A 23,292-nucleotide genomic window follows, 5' to 3' on the forward strand; every position below is an offset into this window, starting at 1 on the left:
CAGCTCCCAGGTTTATTCAGACCTGCTCCTCGTGAGAAAAGCTGTTTCAGCACAAGGGCCCCCGGAATGCCTTTTGTTCTCCTTGGTGTGGCTGTGCCTTTGTGGCCCAGGTTCTGTCTGGGAAGTGGCTCTGAGCCCCTCCACGGTGGGCGGGGCTTCGCGACAGCGCTGGGACGGCGAATCACGGCCACACACCTAAGGATCTCTTCAAAGCGCCCCCATGACAGCAAAGTTCGGGGTTTTTTGCAACAACCTGTGCTTTGTGCAAAATTGCGACAGATGAAAGCCGGCCTCCGGCTGCAGCGAATGTAGTGTTATCTACTCCTATTTTTATATTTCTTCAAACCTCATTAAGGCAGCGGGCATGATTTTTAACCAAGACAGGCATCTAACAAATGATGGAAAAATCACTAGGCTCGCTGCGGCCGCTTCCCCAGTGTTACGTACCCAGTGAGGCAGATTATGCACGCTCTAAGACAAAAGCCGACGGAACTTGATCCTGGTGCCAGCGTGACACCTGGGCTGTGTGCATTCACGGTCCCCACTTGCCAGCACCTTCAGGGGGGAAGCACGTCTTGCCAACCACTGTTCGGTACGCATTAGTTTTTAGACCCAGAGCCACAGAGTTTAAGGACTGCAAATTGTAGCCCCAATTCCTAGGCGGGGCGGCGGGGTGTGATAACCGGAGCGAGTGCCAGCAGTTAGTGAGCAGCCGTGTGCCCGGCCAGGGCCACACGCGTCGCACGCGGCAGGACGCTCACGGTCAGGGCCAACACTGACCCAGCACCTCCTCCGCTTGATACGTGGTTCACGCCACAGCCCTGCGAAGCAGGTGCCGCGATGCTCGCCCAGGTTTGCAGACGGGGAAACCAAGGCGGAAAGGCGCTAAGTGAGCTGTCCAAGGTCGCACAGCTTGAAAATGGCAGAAGCAGGATGTAAGACCGGGCTGCTGGCGGCAAAGTCTGCCAGGCTCTCGGGCCCCGTCGCCAGCTGTCGGTTCTCTGGGTTCTTTGCCGTAGGCCCCCCGACTTTACAACGTGGCCCGCCCCCTCCCTCGCTGCAGACCGAGGGTGGGCTCCAAGCAAGCATTGTTCTGCTGAGAGCTATTTTAAGTCCAAAGCTTCCCTGCTTCCAGCCCCTAAAGAAAACAAGAAAATGAGATCCTGGGTTTCCAGCTTCTTAGAAAAGACACACTTCATAATGACACAGGCAAAATCTTATTCTTTTTCACTCCCTAAAAATCGTAGCTTTCGAACAGAAAGCTGTTGGAAGAACACCGCACAGAAGCCGTTGTCTCCCGTCTCGGGCTAATGGTGAGCTTGCCGAAGGAGCCGGCCTCTCCCCTCCTGTGTCCACTTGGCAAGCGACAGCCTTTCCAGTCTTTGCGTGTCTCCATTCCGCCGATCCACTCTTCTCAATGGCAATCGCAGATGTGAGCACAAGCCCTTCCGGAGCCTTCTGCTTCTAACAAAGTAAGCTGCTCCAGCCGTCTTGAAAGGCAGGAGTCTTGTTAGCTTGGGATAATTTGAGACCAACGGTCTCTGGTCGTACCATTCCATTCAACGCGAAAGTCTAACAACTGTTCCCGACCTTGTGTGCGTTTGGGGCTGGTGGGGAAATTCCAAGCTTCCTGTGTTTGTCACCCGCACCTGTGAAGGAATGGCTTTGCCGGGACCGTTCACCTGCTGCGGGGCACACGGGGCTGTGTGGGGGACCTTGGTGGTGACATGGTTTCTGAGGGCTCGGTTCTTATCAAATGAAGCAGAAAATGTTTCCCCGGCGATTTCTCTGACAATAACAACACAAGGAATGATCACTTGCAAAGCGTCTTGATCTCATGACACCACTTCTCCTTTGCTCGCTGAGTGCGTACTGTGCCCTGCTCGTCCCAGCATCTCCCCTTTATATGTGAGGTCACTGGGGCAGAGAAGGGGTAATATGCCCCCCAGCACCGGAGAAATGTTGGAGTCAGTCTGCCCGGAGTCAGACCTGGGTCTGCCTTTATTAACCAGGCGTTAATGTCTGCCCTGTCTCCATGGGAGACAAGATGCCCGTTCCAAAGCATCTCACTACCCTTGACCTGTTTCCTTCTCTACGCCCTTTTTATTCCAGCAGGGAGAACTCTAAAGCCGTCACTGCCTTGTCCTCCTCAGTGGGGAACGGGCCAGAGGACATCTGGTGGCCAGGCTCAGTTCTGGACAGACGAGAGAGGCATGGAATCCGGGACCCCCACGCGGACAGTGTCTCCCACCAGGGAGGATCGAAGGGATGAGACTTGTCTTGGGAGAAAAGAAGACTCAAGGGGGTAAGCTAGCTGTTTTTAAATAGTCGAAAGGCTCTCGTGGGCCAGAAAGACTGGCTTTATGTCGACTGAGAGCTGTTCTCACATTTCTTCATTCGTTAGTGCTTCCCGAGGATGTGCCAGGCGCTGTGCTCGGTGCTGGGGTCCCTGCCCTCAAGGACCTGCCCAGGGGAAGGGAGGGCAGCTTGTGAGGGTGGCCCTAGGAAAATGGGGTGTCGGCGAGGGCCACCAATGACAGAAAGAGCGAGAAGTGGGTCAAGCAGGTGACCAGGAATGGAGACTGCAGACAAAGTGTTAAAGCACACAGAGCTTCTAGTGGTCTCTAGAAGATCACAGAGCCTGAAGATGGGGATGCGTCGGCCATGCCAGGGACGGGAGCCAGGGCACAGGGCTACGTGTGCCCTCGTGGGGCTGCTCGGGGCCACAAAGGCTTCACAAAGGCTGTGGCCGGGCTGCGGAGTTTGCTTTTATCCTGGAAGCTGTGGAGAGTCTGTAAGGGATTTTAATCAAGAACTTGGATCCTAGTTGTAGTATGGAAACATCCCTCTGGTGGGTGTGTGAAGCATGGCGTGCTGGGGGGCTGTTCCCGGGGAACTGGGAAGTTGGTTGCTGGGCATGTGGGAGTGGAGGGTGGGAGCTCACCAGTGGAGGGGGAGAGTGGGTGAGGCCCGGTGACGGCTGCGGGTGAAGAGCCTGATGGGGCAGGAGTGCTGCATTGGGGACAGCAAAGGGCACAGAAGAGGGAGCCGTCGCCACCGCCCAGAGAGGTCAGTGGTGCAGGAAGGGAGTGGGCAACGGCGGCCAGGGCTGGTAATCTGGAGGTCACTGGTGGCCCTGGTGGGGCGTGGAGGGGAGAGAAGCCAGGTGATGGGGGCTGAGGGGTGAAAGGGTCAGAGGCTGAGGCAGGGAGCATTCTTTTAGAAGGATGGGGAGCCCGGAGCCCGGAGGTGGCGTGGGATGGGAGGTCGGCCAGCAGAGGACGACCTAGGAGGGAGAAGGGCTGTCCTCCTTCCCCAGGGAGCAGGAGGTAAGGATGGTTGCTGGCCCAGGCTGGGCATCTGTGACACGAGGGATGTTCGCAGATACAAAGGGTGGACAGGCCAAGCTTTGAAAACATGGAAATTCGTGGAGATTTGGCCCTTCCTTATTGTTACTGCCAAAGCAGTATTCATTAGCAAAGTTTTCAGGATACGTATTCAGACACATAAACAACACTCTTTGCCTCCTCTGTATGAGCGAATTGTCACGTATTTCCCACCTTTGTAGACCGTCTTCGACACCCATATTTGCCAAAATGAGATCGTTCCTCATACACCGTTTTGCATTCTGGTTTACCCCATATGAAATTTATTTCTCCAACATCATTTTAACATGATGTCCCATAATTTATTGATCTAACCTTCTGATTTTGAACATTTGGAAGGTTTCTGCCTTCTAACGAAATCAAACAGTGCTTCGATGGGCTTTGGGGGCCCATGACGAGGTCATTCCCTTAGAACGGGGCCAGACCCACAGCTGCTGGACCTCAGGGCTCATGTTATTCTTGTTTTCGCCGACGTTGGCAACCTGCCCTCCCAGAGGTTCTCTGCTTACACTCTCTTCAGCTGTGGATAAGCCAATCTGTTTTTCCACACTCCCTCCTTAGTGAGTATTAACAATAAAAAACTCTTTGCCAATTTGTTAATGAAAAATGGTATCCTTTGCTCTTTTAATTTTCATTTAGCAATGATAAGCCTTCATTCAAATTACTCACAGAGAGTTTGAGGTCATGGGCAATTAGATGTAATTAATTCATAATTGAACTTTCCAGAAGTTGCACGGGCTAGTTGACTTCAGCTGCCAGTAGAGGGCTCTTCAGTCCCATCAAATATAACTACAGGTTTTCAGTTACATGTCAAGTCTGGAATCAAAACGAATTTCCACCATATGCTTTTTCAAATTCTGGGAAGCTCTATCAAACAATCAAAGACTTCTTCCATGTGATTTTTATGGCTTTGATCTTTTTTAATCCCGAAAGAAACGCTGTCAACATTCTCCATCAGAATTAGATTCTCTTGGGCCAGGATATAATGACTCCACGTTGAAAACTTGTTTGTGTTTGGCACACTTAAATTACTAATATGATTTGCCCAAATGACTCCTGGAAGCTTTGGAAGTTCTCTCCGAAAGTGTCTTATTTTGCTTGCCTTAGAGAAACTGATGAAAAGCCAGGTTACTTTTTTCAGTGGTTGAGTCTCAGTTTACCAAACTGAAAACACCCCGTGTCCATCCATCCATCCACCCATCCACCCATCCATCCATGCATCCCTCCCTCCATCCATCCATCAAACTACCCACCCCATACCTATTTGCCAAGCATCTGTGATATTCCAAGCTCAGTGGGGGGAGGCAGGAGGGACATGGGGGAGAGTGTATAGTTTCTGTGTCTGAATGAGAGTTGCTGGGCACAGGCAGGCAACCACCAGGGAGCTGTCATGCTGGGGAGGAGTGGAGAGTTGGGAGTTACTCAGGGAGAGGGGAGGCTCACGTTCCGAGACTGTGGTCACTTGGCTTCTGTGTAAACACTTGAAACGTGAAGGCGTTTCGTTCTGCATCTCCACTATTTAAAAATAGTGTTTAAATTTTTGATTTCCTTGAATTACAGTCTTTTACGAGATGGCGGAAATTACTTCAAGTCCTCACTGGGTATGAGCTGGGCTAAACCGTAAGTTGATACTCAAAGGTCGAGCCGAGGTGTACCAAAGACTCAGGAGACCGGCTGGGCTGGCCCTGTATGAAAAGGAAGGGAAACTGAGGCAGAAGAGAGGACCAGGAGGAGCTGGGATACAGGCACGATTGGTAGACTGTGACAGGTGGGTGCCGTGGGGGGAGTCAGGTCAGTGCTGGCAACACCAACATGTTGATGCTCGACCGATTATCAGGCTGTAGTCAAAGGGAAGGTGTCTGCATGGTGACAGGCGTCAGGCTTTCAAGCCCTCTGGAATTCTGTCTGGGTCCCCTTCTCCTCCTCAGCTCACTCCCAGCCACACCGGGGCCAACGGCTTCACGCCAGGCTGCACTGACCGAGCCAGGCTTGGGCAGCACAAGGGTTAATACGTACGCGCAAGGCCATCTACAGTCTCCACTAACATGTGGCACGTTTTAGCCACATTCAAGGCCTTCCTTGCTTTACGTGTTTCCAAATTGGCTAACGATTCTTTAACGCCTGTGGGTGGACCCTGGTCAAGAGCAGACGGACCCTAGATTTACGGTGATTTACAGCCCACAGAATGCCTGCACGTCCCTTACTGACAGATGACGCTTGGGGCATCCGCGGTCTGGGGCTCCCCTTCTGTGGGGATGTGGGGACGCTCTGGGGCATCTGCTCAACTTTGCTGTGAACTTAAAACTGTTCTGAAGTACAAAGTTCACGCTGAAAAAAAAAAGGTTGTGACGCGCATGTGGACTCCCTTCTCAGCCTAAACTGTCTCCACAACAAGTGTAAGGTGACCCATTCAGGATCAAGGTCACCAGCCCCTCCCTTCCTTCATTTTCATACCTGGTGCTCCACCGGAGCTCCTAGATTCTGCTTCTCTCTCCCACTCTCCTCCCCTGCCCTCTCCCCCTCCTCCCCTTCTCTCCCGTGAGCAACTCTGCGTTTTGGGGTCAGGTGTCATGTTTGCTTTATCCGTATTGAATTTCACCTTATGACGGCGACACTCCCACATTTATTACATTTATTCTATATCCATGTGTTGGAAAAAAAAAATCATCCACGAATAGCAACTGTGTCTTTGTTTGCGTTATTCACCAGGAGGAATCTGAGCTTCCATGAGCTACAGAAACATAACTGGCTGGGGTCTCCGTGGCCCGACTCCTGGACCAGCTGTTTGTACCAGCACATCTGGGCGAGATCCCTTGGCAGGCGGCCACAGGCTGTTGGCTGTGAGCCCAACGAGGAGCTCCTGGCGAGTGGTGCCAAGGCACGAACAGCATCACGGCTTCTTTTTGTCCAGACATGCAGGCCGGTGTGGGCCACGTGGCCCGGACCGGATGCGGAGTGTGGGAGGCGGCCTCGCTCCGAGTCGGGCCCTCACTGGAGGACAGGGAGGGCTCAAGGACCACGGGGAAGAGACGCCATCTCTCCCCAGACCCAGAGCACAAGACAAGCAGTCCTCTGCCTGGACCTTCCAAGCCCTGCTGGCCTCTGCTCGGCCTTCTCGTGGGAGGTCTGGAGTCTCAGGAGAAGGGGGATCCGGAAGACGTGGGATCCTGCCGGGGTGCCAACAGCACGCAGTAGTTTCCGGTTCTTCACCTTCTCACGCTGCGACGTCCCCAGCTGACACTCTGCCCCAGGAGTGTCCCTGCCCTTGGGTCACTGGGCGGGCATGGCTGCCACAGGCCGGGCACGATGGAGGCTTCCCTCCCCCAGAGGCCAGTCGGGAGCCGCGTGACAGAGCTGGAGTCGGACGTGGGCTTAAATCCAGATGCCAGCCTCTTTGTTCTTTTGTATTTTGGGTCAGATGAAGCACTCTGAGCTTCGTTGGTTTTTTTTTTGTGTGTGTGTTTTTTTCTGTCTGTAGAATGGAGACTTTAGTTCCTGTCTCATCAGGGATTGGTGCAGTTAAAAATGAAAGTGTGTGTTACACTCCTTAGCACGTGGCAGGCTCCAGTCCCATGGAGTCTTTGCCGTTCCTCCGTCCCCTGATTATAAAGACCCGAGGAGGCTGGTGCCTTGCCGTGGTGACTTCTTTCGTCCGCGAAATACGTATTAAATAGTAATCGTTGATCACATTTCTGTCCTTCTTTCTTCTTGAGAGAGGAAGAGAGAGTGCAAGCAGGGGAGAGGGACAGGGGGAGAGGGAGGGAGAATTTTAAGCGGATCCCATACTCGGTGTGGAGCCCGACACAGGGCTTGATCCCGCGACCCTGGGGTCATGACCTGAGCCCAAACCAAGAGTCGGATGCTTAACTGACTGAGCCACCCAGATGCCCCCACTTATCACATTTCTTAATTGTTAGATACATTTCTAATATTTCCCTGATAAATAGATGTGTATTCTTCCCTGCATATAGCTTTAGCATAAGAGGGAATTTTAGCTAAGTTGCTTACTCATACAACCAACTCAGTTCTTCAAGGAATTCGCTTATCCAAGCTGTTCATCCATGAGAAAGACTGTATATTTTACATTTGAGAGAGACAGAGCATAAGCAGGCGAGGGGCAGACAGAGGGAGACAGAATCCAAAGCAGGCTCCAGGCTCCACGTTGTCAGCACAGAGCCCGACGCGGGGCTCGAACTCACGAACCGCGAGACCATGACCCGAGCTGAAGTTGGACGCTTAACCAACTGAGCCGCCCAGACGCCCCCTAGAAAAACTGTGTAAAACAAAGGAACCCTCCAAAAATAATGCTAACAGCACGGATTGGAATCTGTGCCCGTGCAACGAACCAGAGACGCATTTCTGCAGAGTTTTCACGCATGCAGAGTGTGGTGGGAGGAACCCAACAACGGCCAGAAGTGCAGTTACGAGTGGCTTCCCGAGAGTTGCATGCTGGGCTTTCTAGAGGTTAATTCAGGGATGGGAGTTCTTCAGAAGGAGGCATGATAAGTAACAGGGCTTCTGTTACTTCACCTTCTGCAGCAAATGCCAAACAGCCAGATTCTGCTGTGTGCAAGCCACAGCCCATTCTACGGCTCGCGGACCACAGGAATGCATTATGGCTTCCTGGCCTAGATCTCCTGGCACAGGTATCACTTCCCGCCTCTTTGGTTAATTAAAGCCATATACCTCTTTGCAATGCAGATAGCCCCTCTGTCAGTCATGCCAGGACACGGTGGCCTCACCGCACAGGAGTTTTCGTTGAGTGACTCCCACTCCCGAGACCTTCGTGTCTCTCAGGAATCAGTGATACACACAGTAAAGGTGAGGCTTAACGAGGTGCGTGTCAGGCACAGAGTGCCCTAGGTGGCTAAATACACTGTTTTCCACATTCTGGTAGTTTGACGTTCGGCCTTTTGTGGCCTACACAATGTCAGTATGCGATGGTTTTAATAAACGCAAAGACAGCTTACCCGCTGTCAAGACAACCTCTCAGTAGCAGAAGAAATAGTGTCTTGAGCGAGAGAACATCATGATCCTGTCATTGGCTCTGTCCTAGGGTCATGCCAGGAGCAGGGGGGCCATGCGGCAGGAGGGAGAAGAGGCTTACGTCAGCCCTACCTCCGTCCGAGGCAGAATGACGCAGTCATCACATCTGGAGGCTCACGTCACAGCACGGCAAGCCAGGAAAGTTACTTAAATGCTTTGAGCCTCAGTTTTCGCATCAGCAAAAAGGGGATGATGATAGTGTCTACCTCACAAGGTGGTTGTGAGGAATGCACGAGGTAATACGAAACAAGATGCTGGTGCAATGCCGATAGTTTAATATTTATGTGCTTCTGCCCGTTACTTACAATGTCAACGCAGTTAGGTGTTGAGGATGGATGAATTTAGGTGTTTTTTGGGGGCAGGGCAAGAGCGTAGGTTTCTTTTACTTTTCCACGGAAGCACTTGGTGTTTAGAGCTTCGTGGGTAAGTACAGGAGGCCACCAGCCAGGCTGCTGGGCTTTAAGTTCCAACCTGTGTTCAGAGCCTTAGCTAACCTCAGAAAGGTGCCTGCATGCTGGAAGATTCCGAGCTCAGCGGAGAGCAACAGCTGGAAAATTACTAAGCATATACTTTAGCCTTTGCCACATTAAAAGCGCTTGTTAAACACCTCAGGCTTTCCATTTAAGGTTCGTTCAAGTGAAGATGATGTTCTAGGACTCAGAGGTTCACCTTAGGCTAAGGGCAAAAATCAAAATAGACCCACAATCACAAAATGGAAAACAAAACCTCGGCAAGCTCAAGCTCATCAGCCAGTAATTTAACTGCTGGTCAGAACAAAGCCAGCGCATCAACAGCATACCATCCACAATGTCTAACATGCAAAGAAAAATTACTAATGATATGAAGGAACAGGAATATGTGACACACGGTCAGGGAAAAAAAGTCAGATAGAAAGAAACTCCAAAGTGCCTTCATATTGGAATTGGTAGACAAGAAATGTAAGCCAATTGTTAAGCTCGAAGACTTAAAGGAAAGGATTGTCATCTTGAATGAACAGATGGAGAATTGCAAGAGAGAAATAAAAACCTGTAAAAATAAGCAAATTTAAACTCTACAACTGAAGGGGCACCTGGGTGGCTCAGTTGGATAAGCGTCCAACTTTGGCTCCGGTCATGACCTCACAGTTTGTGAGTTCGAGCCCCGCGTTGGGCTCTGTGCTGACAGCTCGGAGCCTGGAGCCTGCTTCGGATTCTGTGCCCTCCCCCTCTCTCTGCCCCTCCCCTGCTTGTGCTCTGTCTCTCTCTCTGTCTCAAAAATAAATAAACATTAGATTCTATAACTGAAAAACAAAATATCAAATACAAAAAAATATACCCACACGATAGACTTAAGAGCAGATTGGCACCAGTGGAAGGAAAGGTAGGTAGACTTGAATACTGACTAATTGTAATTATCCAACGTGGAAACTAGAGAGAACAAGACCCGGGTGACTTGTAGAACATAATATATATGTACTTGGAGCATCCAAAGGAGAGGAGGGAGAATGAGGCAGAAAAAATATTTGAGGAAATCGTAGCCAAAATTTCTGAAATTTGGTTTAAAACATATATCTGTGGATTCGGTGATCACAGTGAGCCACACAGCAGTTTAAGTACAAAGAAAAACCAAAAAAACACCCAGACCCATTAAGGTGAAACTGAGGAAAACCAAAGTAAAGAGAAATATTTAACAGCATTCAGAGAATATGACACATCTCATCCAGGAGATCAACAATTCGAATTTCTGATAACTGTTAATGAGAAATATGGATGTAAGAAGATGACGGAATAATATCTTTAAAGTGCTGAAAGCAAAAATATAATCCAGAGTTCTGTATCCAGCAAAATGTGCCTTCAAAAATGGAGGTGCTGAACAGACATTTAAAAATCAGTCAAAGGAGGGGCGCCTGGGTGGCTCAGTTGGTTAAGCGCCTGCCTCTTGATTTTGGCTCGGGTCATGATCTCATGGTTCGTGGGTTTGAGCCCCGTGTCAGGCTCTGAGCTGATAGCTCAGAGCCTGCTTGGGATTCTCTCTCTCCCTCTCTCTGTCTCTCTGACTTCCCCCTGCTCTCTCTCTCTCTCAAAAATAAATACACATTTTAAAAAATCAAATGAAAGCTAAAAAATATTTGTTGCCAGCAGACCTGCACTGAAAAACATGCTAATGAAGTCCTTCAGCTGAAGGGGAAATGACAGCAGGTGGGAGCTTGGATTGGCGAGAGGGATATAGTGGATGGGTGTAACGTACTTAATTCCCCCCACCTAGTTTCTTTAAAAGACAAATGACTATTTAATGCAAATTTTTGTGGTGTTTGTAACACTTTTAGATGTAAAATCCATGAGAAAAACATAAAGGACAAAGGATAATAAATGGATTCTATTTTTCTCACAGTTTAGATAAAATAGTACAATATGAGCTCTGTGTCCCCTGTGCCAAATTGAAAATACTATTGTAATCCATAGATTAAGACAGAGGAATCGCTAAAAAGACAATACAGGAATCTAAATAAAGTAACAAAAAGTATTGAGTTAACCCAAAGGAAGGCAGGAAAGGACAAACAGAAGAATAAAAGAAGAAATGGGGCGATGGGGAGCAAAGAGCAAAATGGCGGACCTAACACAACTGTCTGAACGACGCATTTAATGTAAACGTAGGAGAGGCTCCAATGAAATGGCGTATGTTTGTCAGATTGAATAAGAAAGCAAGACTCAACCAGGGGCTCTGCACAAGAAATGCGCTTTAACTATGTCCTTTCTTGACATTTTCAAGAAAGCTGATGTGACTTTATGGGTATCAGGCCAGGGAGCCTTCAGGACAGGGAGCACTTCCGGGACAAAAAGAGGCATTTCAATGATAAGATAACTAAACAGCTGGTCACACCAATCCTAAATGTGGGCGCATCTCCTAACAGCGCTTCAACGTCCACGCAGCACAAGCCGACAGAACGGAAGGGAGAAATACAGAGTTCCATGACCACGGTGGGAGGTTGTAACACGCTAGGTCAGTAACTGATGGGACATGTGAACAACAAAAAAATTTAAAAATGAGCACGCAGATCACAGAACAAGAGAAAATATTTGCAATACGTATGTCTGGCAAAGAACTTGTGTCCGGAATGCATAAAGAACTCTTGCAAATCGCAAGACCAACCGTGTAGTGAAAAGTAGGCAAATGCCTTGGACAGATATTTCAAAAAAGAAGTTATACAAGGACCAGACGGTCACCAGAAAATGGCGGCTGTAAAGTTGTGCACAGTTTCCAAAGCTTGCACTTAAAATGTATTAAGGTCTGTGCATTTCACCATATATAATTTTGACCTTGATAACAATGGTGCAGGAGGGCCAAGAAGAGAAGGACCTAGGCGACCCCGGCCAAGCCATGTGACTCAGTGGCCTTGGGCAAGTTGCTACCCCTCTCAGGGCCCCAGTTTCTTTATCGGTAAACGGGGTGGGGATGGCCTCCTCGCGGGGCCACTGTGAAGGTCCAATGTACGACACAAAGAGGCGAGACAGCTGGTCCGAACGAGGTGCCCTGTTAAATACCTTAGTGATCTTTCCTCCCCACCCACCTTCTTCCTCTCCCGTCTCCCAGCTCTGGACAATTCTCTCTGTGAATTTCTGCAGGACAAGCGGGGGAGAAAGGGAGAATGGAAATGTTCTGACCCGACCTACTGCTGGGGACCACAAGGCCGAGAGAACAAAATCCCACCACGGTCACATCCTCCCTATGGCTGTCAGCGTGATGCGGAAAAGGCACCATCCCCTTGGGCAACTTTATGGATAACCGTGCCTCTGAGCCCCCGAAGGCTGAGGCACAGCTCGTACCTCACCCCAGGTATGGGGTCGCCGTGCTGCATGGACACCTTCCCATAGTTAAACTTGGCTCATCTGGTATGCTCACAACTACGAGTGAATCGAGCAGCATAAAGACGACCTCCAGGTAGTCCACGAAATAAAAACAAAACCCTGTGAAGTTTTAAAACTAAATAGAAATATTCGGTACCAAAATGTTTGAAAACTTGCTAATCCTTGTCTGTATATATGCATGTTTTCTATCTATCTATCTATCTATCTATCTATCATCTATCTATCCATTCATCCATCACCTACCTACCTACCTACCTAGCAACATCTATTACCACCATCACTCATATCTAAATTATATCCGAGACTCATCGTTTTTAGGGCTGACAGAACACTTCGGTACCATTTGGTTTGACTGGTTCATTTTGGTGATGTAAGACAGAGACTGGGGGAGGTGGAGAACTTATCTAAGATCACAGAGCTGGGTGGTATATGGATCTTTTAGGAAACCCTATCCTCCAGCCAGATATCATGGAGCATTTGCTGGCCCCCCCACCCCGATAACAGTGTGTGTGTGTGTGTGTGTGTGTGTGTGGCGGGGGTGGGGGTAAATGTGTGTGTGGGGTAAACGCTCCTGCAGGTTCCTCCTTGTTACCTGTGTGAGAAGCGGATGTGCCCAAGGAACTGGGCCTTGGCAGTTCATGCCACGTGTGGAAGAATATCCCCCTAAAAGGCGAATGACGGATGCCATTATCGAAGGGAGGTGGGCCGGAAATAGAAATTGTGGCTTTCAATTTCAACGACGCACGCAGGCATTTCAGGAAGGACTCCTGCGGCAGGAAGAGGCTGGTCTGGATGACACCGAGGGTGTTTATGCAGAGAGAGCAGCTGTTTCTACCTGTCGGAGGCTCGGCCAGAGGCAACGATGAACTAATTTATAGGAGGGCACGATGGGGGAGTTGAAGAGAGATGTGTGTGTCAGCCTGAGGAAATGATCTGCGAGGGTCCGCGCTCGCTGGCTTATGGAAACGAGCTGCAGGATTTGACACCATGATTTGCACAAGGGAGGAGTATTAATTAGGAGCCAAGAACTGCGGTAAATACCTTGAAGACCATATGTAGCATCATTTGGAGGCCATCTTTGCCGGGGTATTTCCCGGCGATGTTGGCTGCGGACAAGTCGAAGAGGTTGGCTCCCGTTTCGGTGCAGATGGCATGGACCAGCATCTTCTTCCCTACCCCAGATGGCCCTGCCAACAGCAGGGATTTCACCAAAGGAGCGTTCTCGTGCACTGTTGCGGAACCTAAAAAAGTCAGAGGCACGGGCTCTAAAATCCCGCTTCAGCAAGTTCTTAGCCCCTCAAGGCTGCCCCTCCACTGCGTGACCCCCGTTTCTGCAACAGGGAAGTACATGTCCAGAGCATTTCTACCCGGAGGCCCAGCTTCTGTCTTAGTTGGGCTGTGACACCTTTGATTTGTATGTCAGGGCTCGAGGAGGGGCCAGAGGGTCTCGGTACATGGCTTCCCTGCTGCCCCTCACCCTAGAATACCTCCCCCCCGCCCCCGCCCCGGCCCCAGCTCATCATTTTAAAGGACATTCCTGCAATAACTCACCTCTGGCATTTTTTTAGGGGGGGGGCGGGTGTGGATTTCTCTGCTTGTCAGCAGTGGTGCTACATTCTTTGAACGCTTGGGAAAAAGAATGTGGACACACAGCCGCTAAGGAGGGCTGAGAATGTTCATTAGTGATCCTCAGAAGGGAAAGGGGGAAGCTTCCTCGTTCTGTCCGAGGTTCTAGCCTGTAGCAGGGGCAGCCCGACACTTGTTGCAGTGACCAGAGTTCCATGCAGGCATCAGAGGCCCCCACACTGTCCGTCTCCCCCGGGGCCAGAGCGGGACTCGGTTTGACCATCTTCTGTGGTTCTGAACATGCGTGGAGAGCACGCTGGCACTAAGTGATTAGACCACGAACGGAATGAATATGATCAAACCATCTCCTATCATGTGACTTTGCTTTGCTCAACCTCTGGGCACTTTTCGATCAGCCGTAAATAGACCCATATTGCAATTATTATTGCGCCTTTTTTTTTTTTTTTTGCCCCTTTGTGTCATTGAAAAGATATAGGGAATTTACCGAGTAACCAGAAACACTGTTTTATGGTTACCTAACATAAACTTGGAAATCAGTTTTGAGCAAGTTCTGTTCAAAATGCAATTACAGGGGCACCTGGGGGGCTCAGTCGGGTGAGCGTCTGACTTCGGCTCAGGTCATGATCTCATGGTTCCTAAGTGTGAGCCCCACGTCGAGCTCACTGCTGTCAGCATAGAGCCCCCTTCACGTCCTCTGTCCCCTTTCTCTCTGCCCCTCCCCAGCTCATGCTCTCCCTCTTCCAAAAAAAAAAAAAAATAAATAAATAAAATGCACTCATATAAGCATGTGTTATTGGTGGTCAGTGAGGGGTACGGTAACATAATATGATAAAGGAGATGCTGTTTGTCACGCTAGGAGAGGGACACCATTCCCGGGGTGTTCCGTTCAGCACCCGGTATTGGGGGCTGCTGGCTGGGGGCTGGGGGGGTTCCCGTGTGGAAGAGTCAGGGATTGCTGCAGAGGGTTATGTCCAGGACGGGAGCTAAACCTCAGTGGATGTAGCCAGGATGCGAGGCAAATAGTGCTGAGATCCGTGTGAGCCACGGAGGGTTCAGAGAAGAACTTAATCCCACCTTGGGGGATGGGGGGCTCAGGCCTGACTTCTGGGAGAGGGTGGCCTCGGAAGGGGCCGAGCTGGACCGTGTAGAGACGGGGACATGTGAGGCGAAGCCAGGCGAGGGGGGCCCCCGTAACTGCAGGCCTGGAGTGGGACTCGGGCAGGTAGTTCTTACTAGCAATGGGGCAGGGGACAGCAAGGGGCTGGGGAGGGAGACTGTGACCAGCCCTAGGGGTCCCTGGAAGGTGGCTGGCGGTTGCAGGTTTGCTAAGGTTGCTGGCTGAAGCCAGGGAGCAGGGAGAGGTCTTGGAAGGGGTGGAGGGAGGACAGAACGGTGCTGAGGGCAGACTGAGGAGGGGGCAGCAGGAAGGAAGTCTCAAGGATGGGGGAGACCCAGGAGAACATGTGCTGTTTACTCTAGGGAAGCGGCCTGCTAGAGGAAGAGGGTGGTCACCAAGGTCACTCAGGGAGGGGAAGGCGGTGGTTTGGGGAGGCCTCTGCCGCTGGGGCTGGTCCCTGGACAGCCCATCCGATGGGCGGGCACGCTGGCCACGGTGTTCACGGCCCTTCCTGCTCATCGCCTTTCAGTGGCAGTTTTTTAAAAATACGCAGAATTCCCAAGAGACAGAGACGTCCAGGCTTCTGTGCATTCACCCTTTCCAACTCTCGGAGGATGCGAGAATCACAAGGAGGCCAGTGTTCCGTGCCCTTCCTAAACGCAGCTCTGTCCCTCCCTACCCCTGGACCCTGAGAAAGTTCCTCAGCATCCTGGAAAGGCTCACTCAGCTGCAAAAGCGGGGACCGAAACGACGTGTGTAAAGCTCGTCAGCATGACGTTTCTGCTCCGTGAGCGCCGCCCCCCTTCCTTTTCTCCCTCTGTGTTCTGAGGGACAGTAATATTTCTGGGAGGGTGGGTGGTGGAATGTGACCAGATGCGTCCTGGGAACTCCCTTATCTGCCCAAGGGGCTTGGAAAGCTCACGCCTCACCCCAGGATCCCTGGCGGAGGCTCTGGGTGCAGAGAGGCCTCACGGTGGGTCCTCAGGGCCTCTGCAGTGGCCCTATTGGCCAGGTCCAGTGGTGAGCTGAACAACAGACCTGAACAACAGACCTGAACAACAAAGAACACACTCCCTCTTGTGACTGGCTACTATTTCAGATCCATGACATTTAAATGAAGCTCTCGAAGGCAGATCTGTGAGCGTACTTGCCTGTCTGGCCTGTGTGTGCCTTGCACACACACACACACACACACACACACACACACACGGGTCACGAGGACAAACCCCTGCCCGTTCTGGGGCCCGGGGAGGTCGGCAGCCCATGGGGACGTCAGGCTCCTCGTTGACAAAAGGGGGTTCGGTGGGACGCTTCCCTAGCCCCCTTCGTCCGATGCTTCATCGCCAGCTTGCAAGCGACATCTATCCCCGTGTATCCTCGAGCCACGGGTCGAACATACCTCCCCTCATTTGTTAGGAGACCCGTGAAAACAACGCGCTGCTCCCTGCTGTCCTGTTCTTGGATCACAGCATGATGAAGCCCGAGGGCTCGTGACGTTATTTGCAGGGGCCTCGTAAATATGGCGTGTTTATCTTGTTGGCCCCACATCAGGCTGACCCTCCAAGTATACATGCTTATTTAGGACGTAAATTTTATGTGTGAAATTTATGTTGACTCCCCCAATCCCATTTACTACTTCTGACAGAGGAACGAGCTATTTCTTCCCAGTACATTTAAGTCAAAGTGGAACAATATTATAAGTGCCTAAACCACCCCCATACCATTTATTTATTTATTTATTTATTAAAAAAAATTTTTTTTAGAGACAAAATGAGTGGGGGAGGGGCAGAGGGAGAAAGAGAGAGAGAGAGAGAGAGAGAGAGAGAGAGAGAGAATCCTAAGCAGGCTCTAAGCTGAGCTTGGACCCCAACTCAGGGCTCCATCTCCTGAACCGTGAGGTCATGACCTGAGCCGAAATCAAGAGGTGAAGTGACTGTGCCACCCAGGCGCCCCTCGCATACCATTCAAAAGCCAGTTAAATGAAACATGGTTTCTATTTCGGAATTGTCATCAGAGCAAAGCCTGGCTGGGGCTCCGACCTCTGCCCCGGATGACTCAGGTCATGCACATAAAAAAGTCATAAAATAATAACAGCTAATGAGAGCAGCAGGTTTCTCTGTTGACTCGCCTGCACCTGTAGGCACACCGCAGGACTCTGGTCCGCCGGTCCGAACAATCACGATCGAATCTTAGTTAGCGGTTACGGCGGCCATCAGTGGAAACCGGTGGAGCCTTGATCCTTCGGATCCACGAAATACACTTCTCACTGACTCGCCAAAGGCCGGCTTTGTTAAGGACCTCGTAACGGAAGCCTATGTCTAGAAGGCAAGCCTGATGTTAGCCCTTCGTCTAATTTGATTAATTTTAATTGCAGTTGCCGGCTTCGGCTTTTATCTCTCTGGATGACTGCCGACAGGACCTTCAGCCCAGAATGTCAAGCAGGCACCCCAAAGCGGTGCCGGCGTGTGCTCTCCGGGGCGTGCTATCGCAACAGAGAGACCCTCGGCCAAAATCCTCACTAGGAAGAGTTCAGCCAGGAAGATGCTACCCAAGTCACCAAGCAGGGCGTCCCTGCCTCTAAGAGAAGCATAACGGGGCGTGTAGAGTCTTTACCTAGAGGCAAGATCCCGTACAGGGCGATGAGCTGTCTCACATCCAGGAGGGAAGGCATGGGCTCTATGGATACCCGGCGAAGAGTGGTCCCCAAGTAACTGTACTCTCCTGGGGGGAAAGAGACAGAGGATAAGGACCTGGGAGGCGCTACTGCTCCGAGCCGCATCAGTTTGGCCCTGGTGAAACTAACGCAGAATACACGCTCAACATGTCGGGGCAAATACAATGGTGTTACGGAGAGTCGTGATGAAGAACACCTCTTTTCGCGGACGGAGGCTTGAGAAAAGCCAGGCCTCCCGGCTGCAGTGACTGGGGAGTCCCTCGAGTCTGACGCCAAGCCCCTCGCATTTCTAGAGATTACCTTTGCGTGTTGAACACGTGAGGTGGCACAGAGTTCCAAGATGCAGGACAAAGTGCACAAGAATGTGGTGGCTTTTTATTCGGTTTCTAGGCGGAGCGACTGTGTCTAACACTTGCACAAACTTTAAATTATTTAAGGTCAGCGTGGAATTTGTACTGGAGCAGGTGTGCATCTGAACTGAAACGCAATCCTTGGAAAGGAAGGAGTCTAATTTAGGACAAATAGAAACATCTCCTTTGGAGGGTAATATTCATTTACATTTTTATCATTTGCAAAGGATTACCAAAGGAATAATAATAGAAATAAATCTTTACAGGTTTAATTAGAAGGCATCAAAGGTCTTAATTGTAACTCGTCGTAAATCTGAAGTGTTATCTTCTAACTAATTTGGATAAGGTCACCAAGAAAATTAGTTTGCCCGTCTCCATTTGTCATGTGGAGGGACCTTTACATGCTTGTGCGGTTCTCTCTTGATGTGTACCAGAGTCTGAAGGAAAAATATTCAGTGCATGAGTCACGGTGTCTTGATCGTTTTTGTCTCTGATGTTTGCTCTCGATAAGAAGTAAGGATCTTGCAGAGCTCTGCATGTGATATGCGTGTGTCAAATATAATGCACTTTCATGTGTGTGAAGGAAGAGAAGCTTTAAACAAGCATTTTCGAATGCTAAGAAAATTAGAATTAAAACCCCGCTAATGATGGCTGTTTTGTTGTGCAGGGCAGGCTTTCAAAGCTTCCACGTGACAAAAAGTCCTTGGCAAGGACAGTGGGTATTGGTGGAGAGAGTGAGCGATAATGAAAGCTTCTACTGCGGCGTCCGATCCCCATGCTTTTTAATGAGCAGGTAATAAATAGAAGAGTGGTTAATTTCGCCTTCACTAGAGCAGGAAGAGATCCTGTAGCCACCATTAAATGCAGTGCTTATTGCTATAAACATGACATTAGAGGTGATCTGAAAGTGACCCCAATTTTCCCGCTTAAATAAATCCACATTAATATCCAGATGCACCATATTTTCTAGAACCTCACAGACTTTATTCAGACACATCATATTAAATTGAATTACTGTGGGGCGCCTGGGTGGCTCAGTCGGTTGAGCGACCGACTTCGGCTCAGGTCATGATCTCATGGTTCGTGAGTTCGAGCCCCGCGTCGGGCTCTGTGCTGACAGCTTGGAGCCCCCCACCCCGTCTCTGCCCCTCCTCCACTCGTGCTCTGTCTCTGTCTCACAAATAAATAAACATTAAAAAGAATTTTAAATTGAACTAGTGAGTGTTGGTTTTGATGGAGAGAAGGACACACTAGCCCCGGCTGACGGCCAGGTGTTGAGACTCAGCTCGAGAGTGTGTCGCTGAGTTTCGCTGTTGCCCAGCGTGGAAGCCATAAACGCTCCCCATCTATTCAGGCAGAACTTGGAAACTTCAGGATTTCCCTGCACAGATAGCAGGTCTTCTGCCAAAGAGGGAGGAAGGAAATGGTGGATGAAAAGGTGTGTTACATACAAGGGATGCACGAGGGCAAAAAACCTACACCAGTGGACGGAGAAGACACAGGGAATGCGTGTCCTTAAAATTCCTATGTTGAAATCCAGATCTCCAACATCTCTGAATGTGACCCCGTTTGGAAATAGGGCCGATGCAGAGAGAACGAGCGAAGGGGAGGTCGTAGGGCGGATCCCAGGTCCATATGGCGGGTGTCCTTTATAAATTGGGGAAATGCGCCCACGGACGCGCACTCAGAGAGGGCGCGTGAAGATGGTCGCGGGGACGGGAGGGCAGTGTGGCAGCCAGGCGGGAGGGCTGGCAGTCAGGAGCAGGACCGACGCGGGGCTGGGGAGGGGTGGGCGCGCGGAGGCCCCAGCAGAGCGCCAGCTTCTCGCGTCCTCGGGAGGAGACAGCCCCTATGACATCCTGATCTGGCTCTTGTGGCCTCCAGCCTGGAGCGGATACGTGTCTGCTGTTGAGCCCCTTGGTTGTGACAGCTGTTATAGCAGCCGCAGCAAACCAGTGCGGAAGGAGCAAAATAATGGGAGGGAAGACGGGCATAGTAGCGGTAAAAGAAAATCATGAGAAACAAGAAAATATTTAGGGTGGATCAGCCTCTAAAATTTCCACTTTACCCCACACAGCATTAAAAAGACTATGAAAGGGGCGTCTGGGTGGCTCAGTCGGTTAAGTGTCGGACTCTTGGTTTGGGCTCGGGTCGTGATCTCATGGTTTTTGAGTTCGAGCCCCGTATCGGGCTCTGTGCTGACAGTGTGGAGCCTGCTTGGGATCCTTGCTCTCTCTGTGTCCCTCCCCTGTTCTCGAGCACGTGCTCTCTCTCTCCCTCTCAAAATAAGTAAATAAACTAAAAAAAAAAAAAGAGTAGGAAGAACAAGAACAGAGCAATTTATAGCAAGTACTAGCTTCCTAAATATGTTCCTCAGGGACAAGGACTGGAGGCCTGGAAAAGACGCTGCTGGCCGGTGTCTGGGGCTCCCCCCAACCCCCGAGCACAAGGACATCCTGCCACCCCCACCCCGACTCTGTCAGGGCCGCACACGGCACCATCTCCCAACGACAAGAATGGGGACACGGGCGACGTGGTTAAAATTCAGCGGTGCTGACTTGTTTATGAACGTTACGTTGGGCGTGGGCCACTCAGCTTCCGGAACGAGGTCAGCAGACAGACTGCTCCAGGTGGACTTTGTGTTGCGACAGGCCGGCCAAGACGGTGCACCTGCTGGGTTATCACCTGCTCCGAAGCTTTGGGGGGGCGGCGTTTCATATGTAAATATTTAAGTCATACCTTCCAAGATGGGACACGGAGAGCCTGTTGGGCGTTCTCATCTGTAGGGCAGGCTCTGAACTCCAAGGAGAGTTTGAGAAACACTAACTCTGACTTTGGGTCAATGTTTTTCCCAAATGCAGTTATCGAACCAGGACGGGACAGGAAAACTTAACTTAGGAGAACATTAATTTGTATTTGTTCTTCCTGTATTTGGCCCTTAAGCAGTGGCCACCCTCTCGGTGCTCCGTGCTTCTGTGACGTGCACTGGTGGGGGGAGGGCCACAAAGACACCATGAAGTCACCGGCCCTCCGAATGGCAACCCCCGAGCGTGCCAGAGACGGGGCGAGAACGCCACCACCACCAACAGCAGGACACTCTAACTCTGTGCCAAGCATGGCCCCGAATGCCATCACCCAATTCATTAAATACTCACAGTGATTTGATGGGGTTGGAGCTGTTAATGTTCCCACAGTTGTGGAAACTGAGGCACAGAAAGATGACAGAAAGGACACGTATCCTTCAGAAGGTGAGGGGTAGGGGAGGAGATGTTTTTGTCTTTCACATTTTTTTTCTCTTAAAGCCACATGTGCTGACTTTTTAAAAATCTTATTTACTTATTTTGAGAGACAGAGCGAGAAAGTGCATGCCTACACGTGTGCTTATGGGGGAGGGCCAGAGAGAGAGGGAGAGAGAGGATCCCAAGCAGATTCCCTAGGTGGGGCTTGATCCCACGACTCCAAGATCGTGACCTGAGCTGATATTAAGAGTTGGACACTCAACCGACTGAGCCACCCAGGCACCCTTTCTGTGTTGACTTCATACATTCTTGTATCATTATAATTTATTTTCTAAAATGATTTTTTCTCTTTATTTCTACTATTCCTTGAGTTTTGTGATCTCGTTTCTGAGTTTTTCTAATTCCATGTTATGTATTCTTACATTTCGTCTGTAATTTTCTTTTTTTTTTAATAAAAAATATAATTTATTGTCAAATTGGTTTCCATACAACACCCAGTGCTCATCCCAAGTTCTTAATGTACATTAGCTTGCTGGAAAGAGTGGGCTCCATCTACGCCTGCTTTACGGGGCATGTCTTTAAACAAAAAAACAATTTTTTTTAACAATTTTTTTTTAATGTTTATTCATTTTTGAGGGACAGAGAGAGACAGAGTATAAGTAGGGGAGAGATACAGAGAGAGGGAGACACAGAATCCAAAGCAGGCTCCAGGCTCTAGGCTGTCAACACAGAGCCCGACGCGGGGCTCGAACCCACGAACTGTGAGATCATGACTTGAGCTGAAGTCGGACGCTCAACCAATGGAGCCACTCACGAGCCCAGGCATGTCTTTTTGTGATGTTCATTTGTTCCTTATTCTTTCTTTTTGCTAGAAACTTTGCATGGGCTTTCGCCTTGGAGGTTTCCACTGCTGGCATTTATGTGAGTAAACATTTCTATACGTTTAGAGGGAAGTCTGGCTCAGGATGGCTTTTGGAATGTCACAGAGCCCCCTCTGTGACATGGCGTGCTTGTTTTGAGGCGGGCAAACTGGCTCCGGCTGTGGTTGCCGGCTTGGCCCCCTGCGCATCCCCGTGAGTGCCCGCGGCTTATTTTGGCATTCCTCTCTTCTGTGTCCCCGGTGGCTTGTACTTTGGGGTTGGAGGGGAGATCTCGTCACTTAGTTTTGATGTAAATGTCTGTGGGTTCTTGTTTTTGCTCCCTGGCTGCTATTTTTATGTGGGGATTTGGGACCATCCGCTGCCATCTTTCAAGCTAAAGATCTCAACTGGGAAAAAATAAGGAAAACATGGAAAAAGCCCTTGTGGCACTTGACTGATTCTGTTAGACTGTGTCACCGTCATTTGAGGTCACTCTTAAGTGTCTGACTGCATTCACTTTGGCCTTAGGCGTCATAAAGATGCTGCCCGGAAACTGACAGAGAGATCATTGTAAAGACGGACAGGAAATCGTCAAGAAGGGGAGAAATATTTCCCTTAATTTATTCTTGGGGACTCTACCTTGTGCCACTGTCTAAACTCTGGAAATTCAGTGCTGAACAGAAAGACACGATGTCACAGGAGAAAGCAGACAAGAAGTCAGAGATCTCAACAACAAGTAAAGAGGCAGGGTTATGTTAAAAACGTCATTTTTTTGTATTAATGGAATTAACAGGACACAATTAAGGGAATCGAGGAGAAGACCCTTTGGTAATCGAACAAGAAATACACAAAATAAACAGAAACCCAATACACATTTCAGTATATATTCTGGTAAAATTCTTATACTATTAGGAAATACAAATGTTCCCCCAAGCCCTCTTTCTTTCTTTCTTCCTTTCTTCCTTTCTTCCTTCCTTTCTTTCTCTTTCTTTCTTTCTTTCTTTCTTTCTTTCTTTCTTTCTTTCTTTCTTTCTTTCTTTCTCTTTCTTGCTTTCTTCCCCCTTCCTTCCTTCCTTCCTTCCTTCCTGTCAGTCTTCCTTCCTTCCTTCCTTCCTCCTTTCTGTCTTTTTCTTTCTTTCTTTCTTTCTTTCTTTCTTTCTTTCTTTCTTTCTTTCTTTTTTCTTTCTC

At 49.8% G+C, this 23,292-nt stretch overlaps 1 protein-coding gene across 1 annotated transcript in view; it reads right to left on the reverse strand.

Annotated features, from left to right (window-relative positions):
- IQCA1 (IQ motif containing with AAA domain 1) overlaps positions 1-23,292 on the reverse strand; it is a 155,192-nt gene that overhangs the window by 23,196 nt on the left and 108,704 nt on the right. The window contains exons 14-15 of the mRNA XM_043578245.1: positions 17,595-17,702; positions 13,319-13,518 (exon numbers count right to left, since the gene is read on the reverse strand). Of these exons, the coding sequence (XP_043434180.1) occupies positions 13,319-13,518; positions 17,595-17,702 (308 nt within the window). The remainder of the gene's footprint in view (positions 1-13,318; positions 13,519-17,594; positions 17,703-23,292) is intronic.

This window comes from Prionailurus bengalensis, chromosome C1 (genome assembly GCF_016509475.1).
Source record: "Prionailurus bengalensis isolate Pbe53 chromosome C1, Fcat_Pben_1.1_paternal_pri, whole genome shotgun sequence".
Classification (NCBI taxonomy): domain Eukaryota; kingdom Metazoa; phylum Chordata; class Mammalia; order Carnivora; family Felidae; genus Prionailurus; species Prionailurus bengalensis.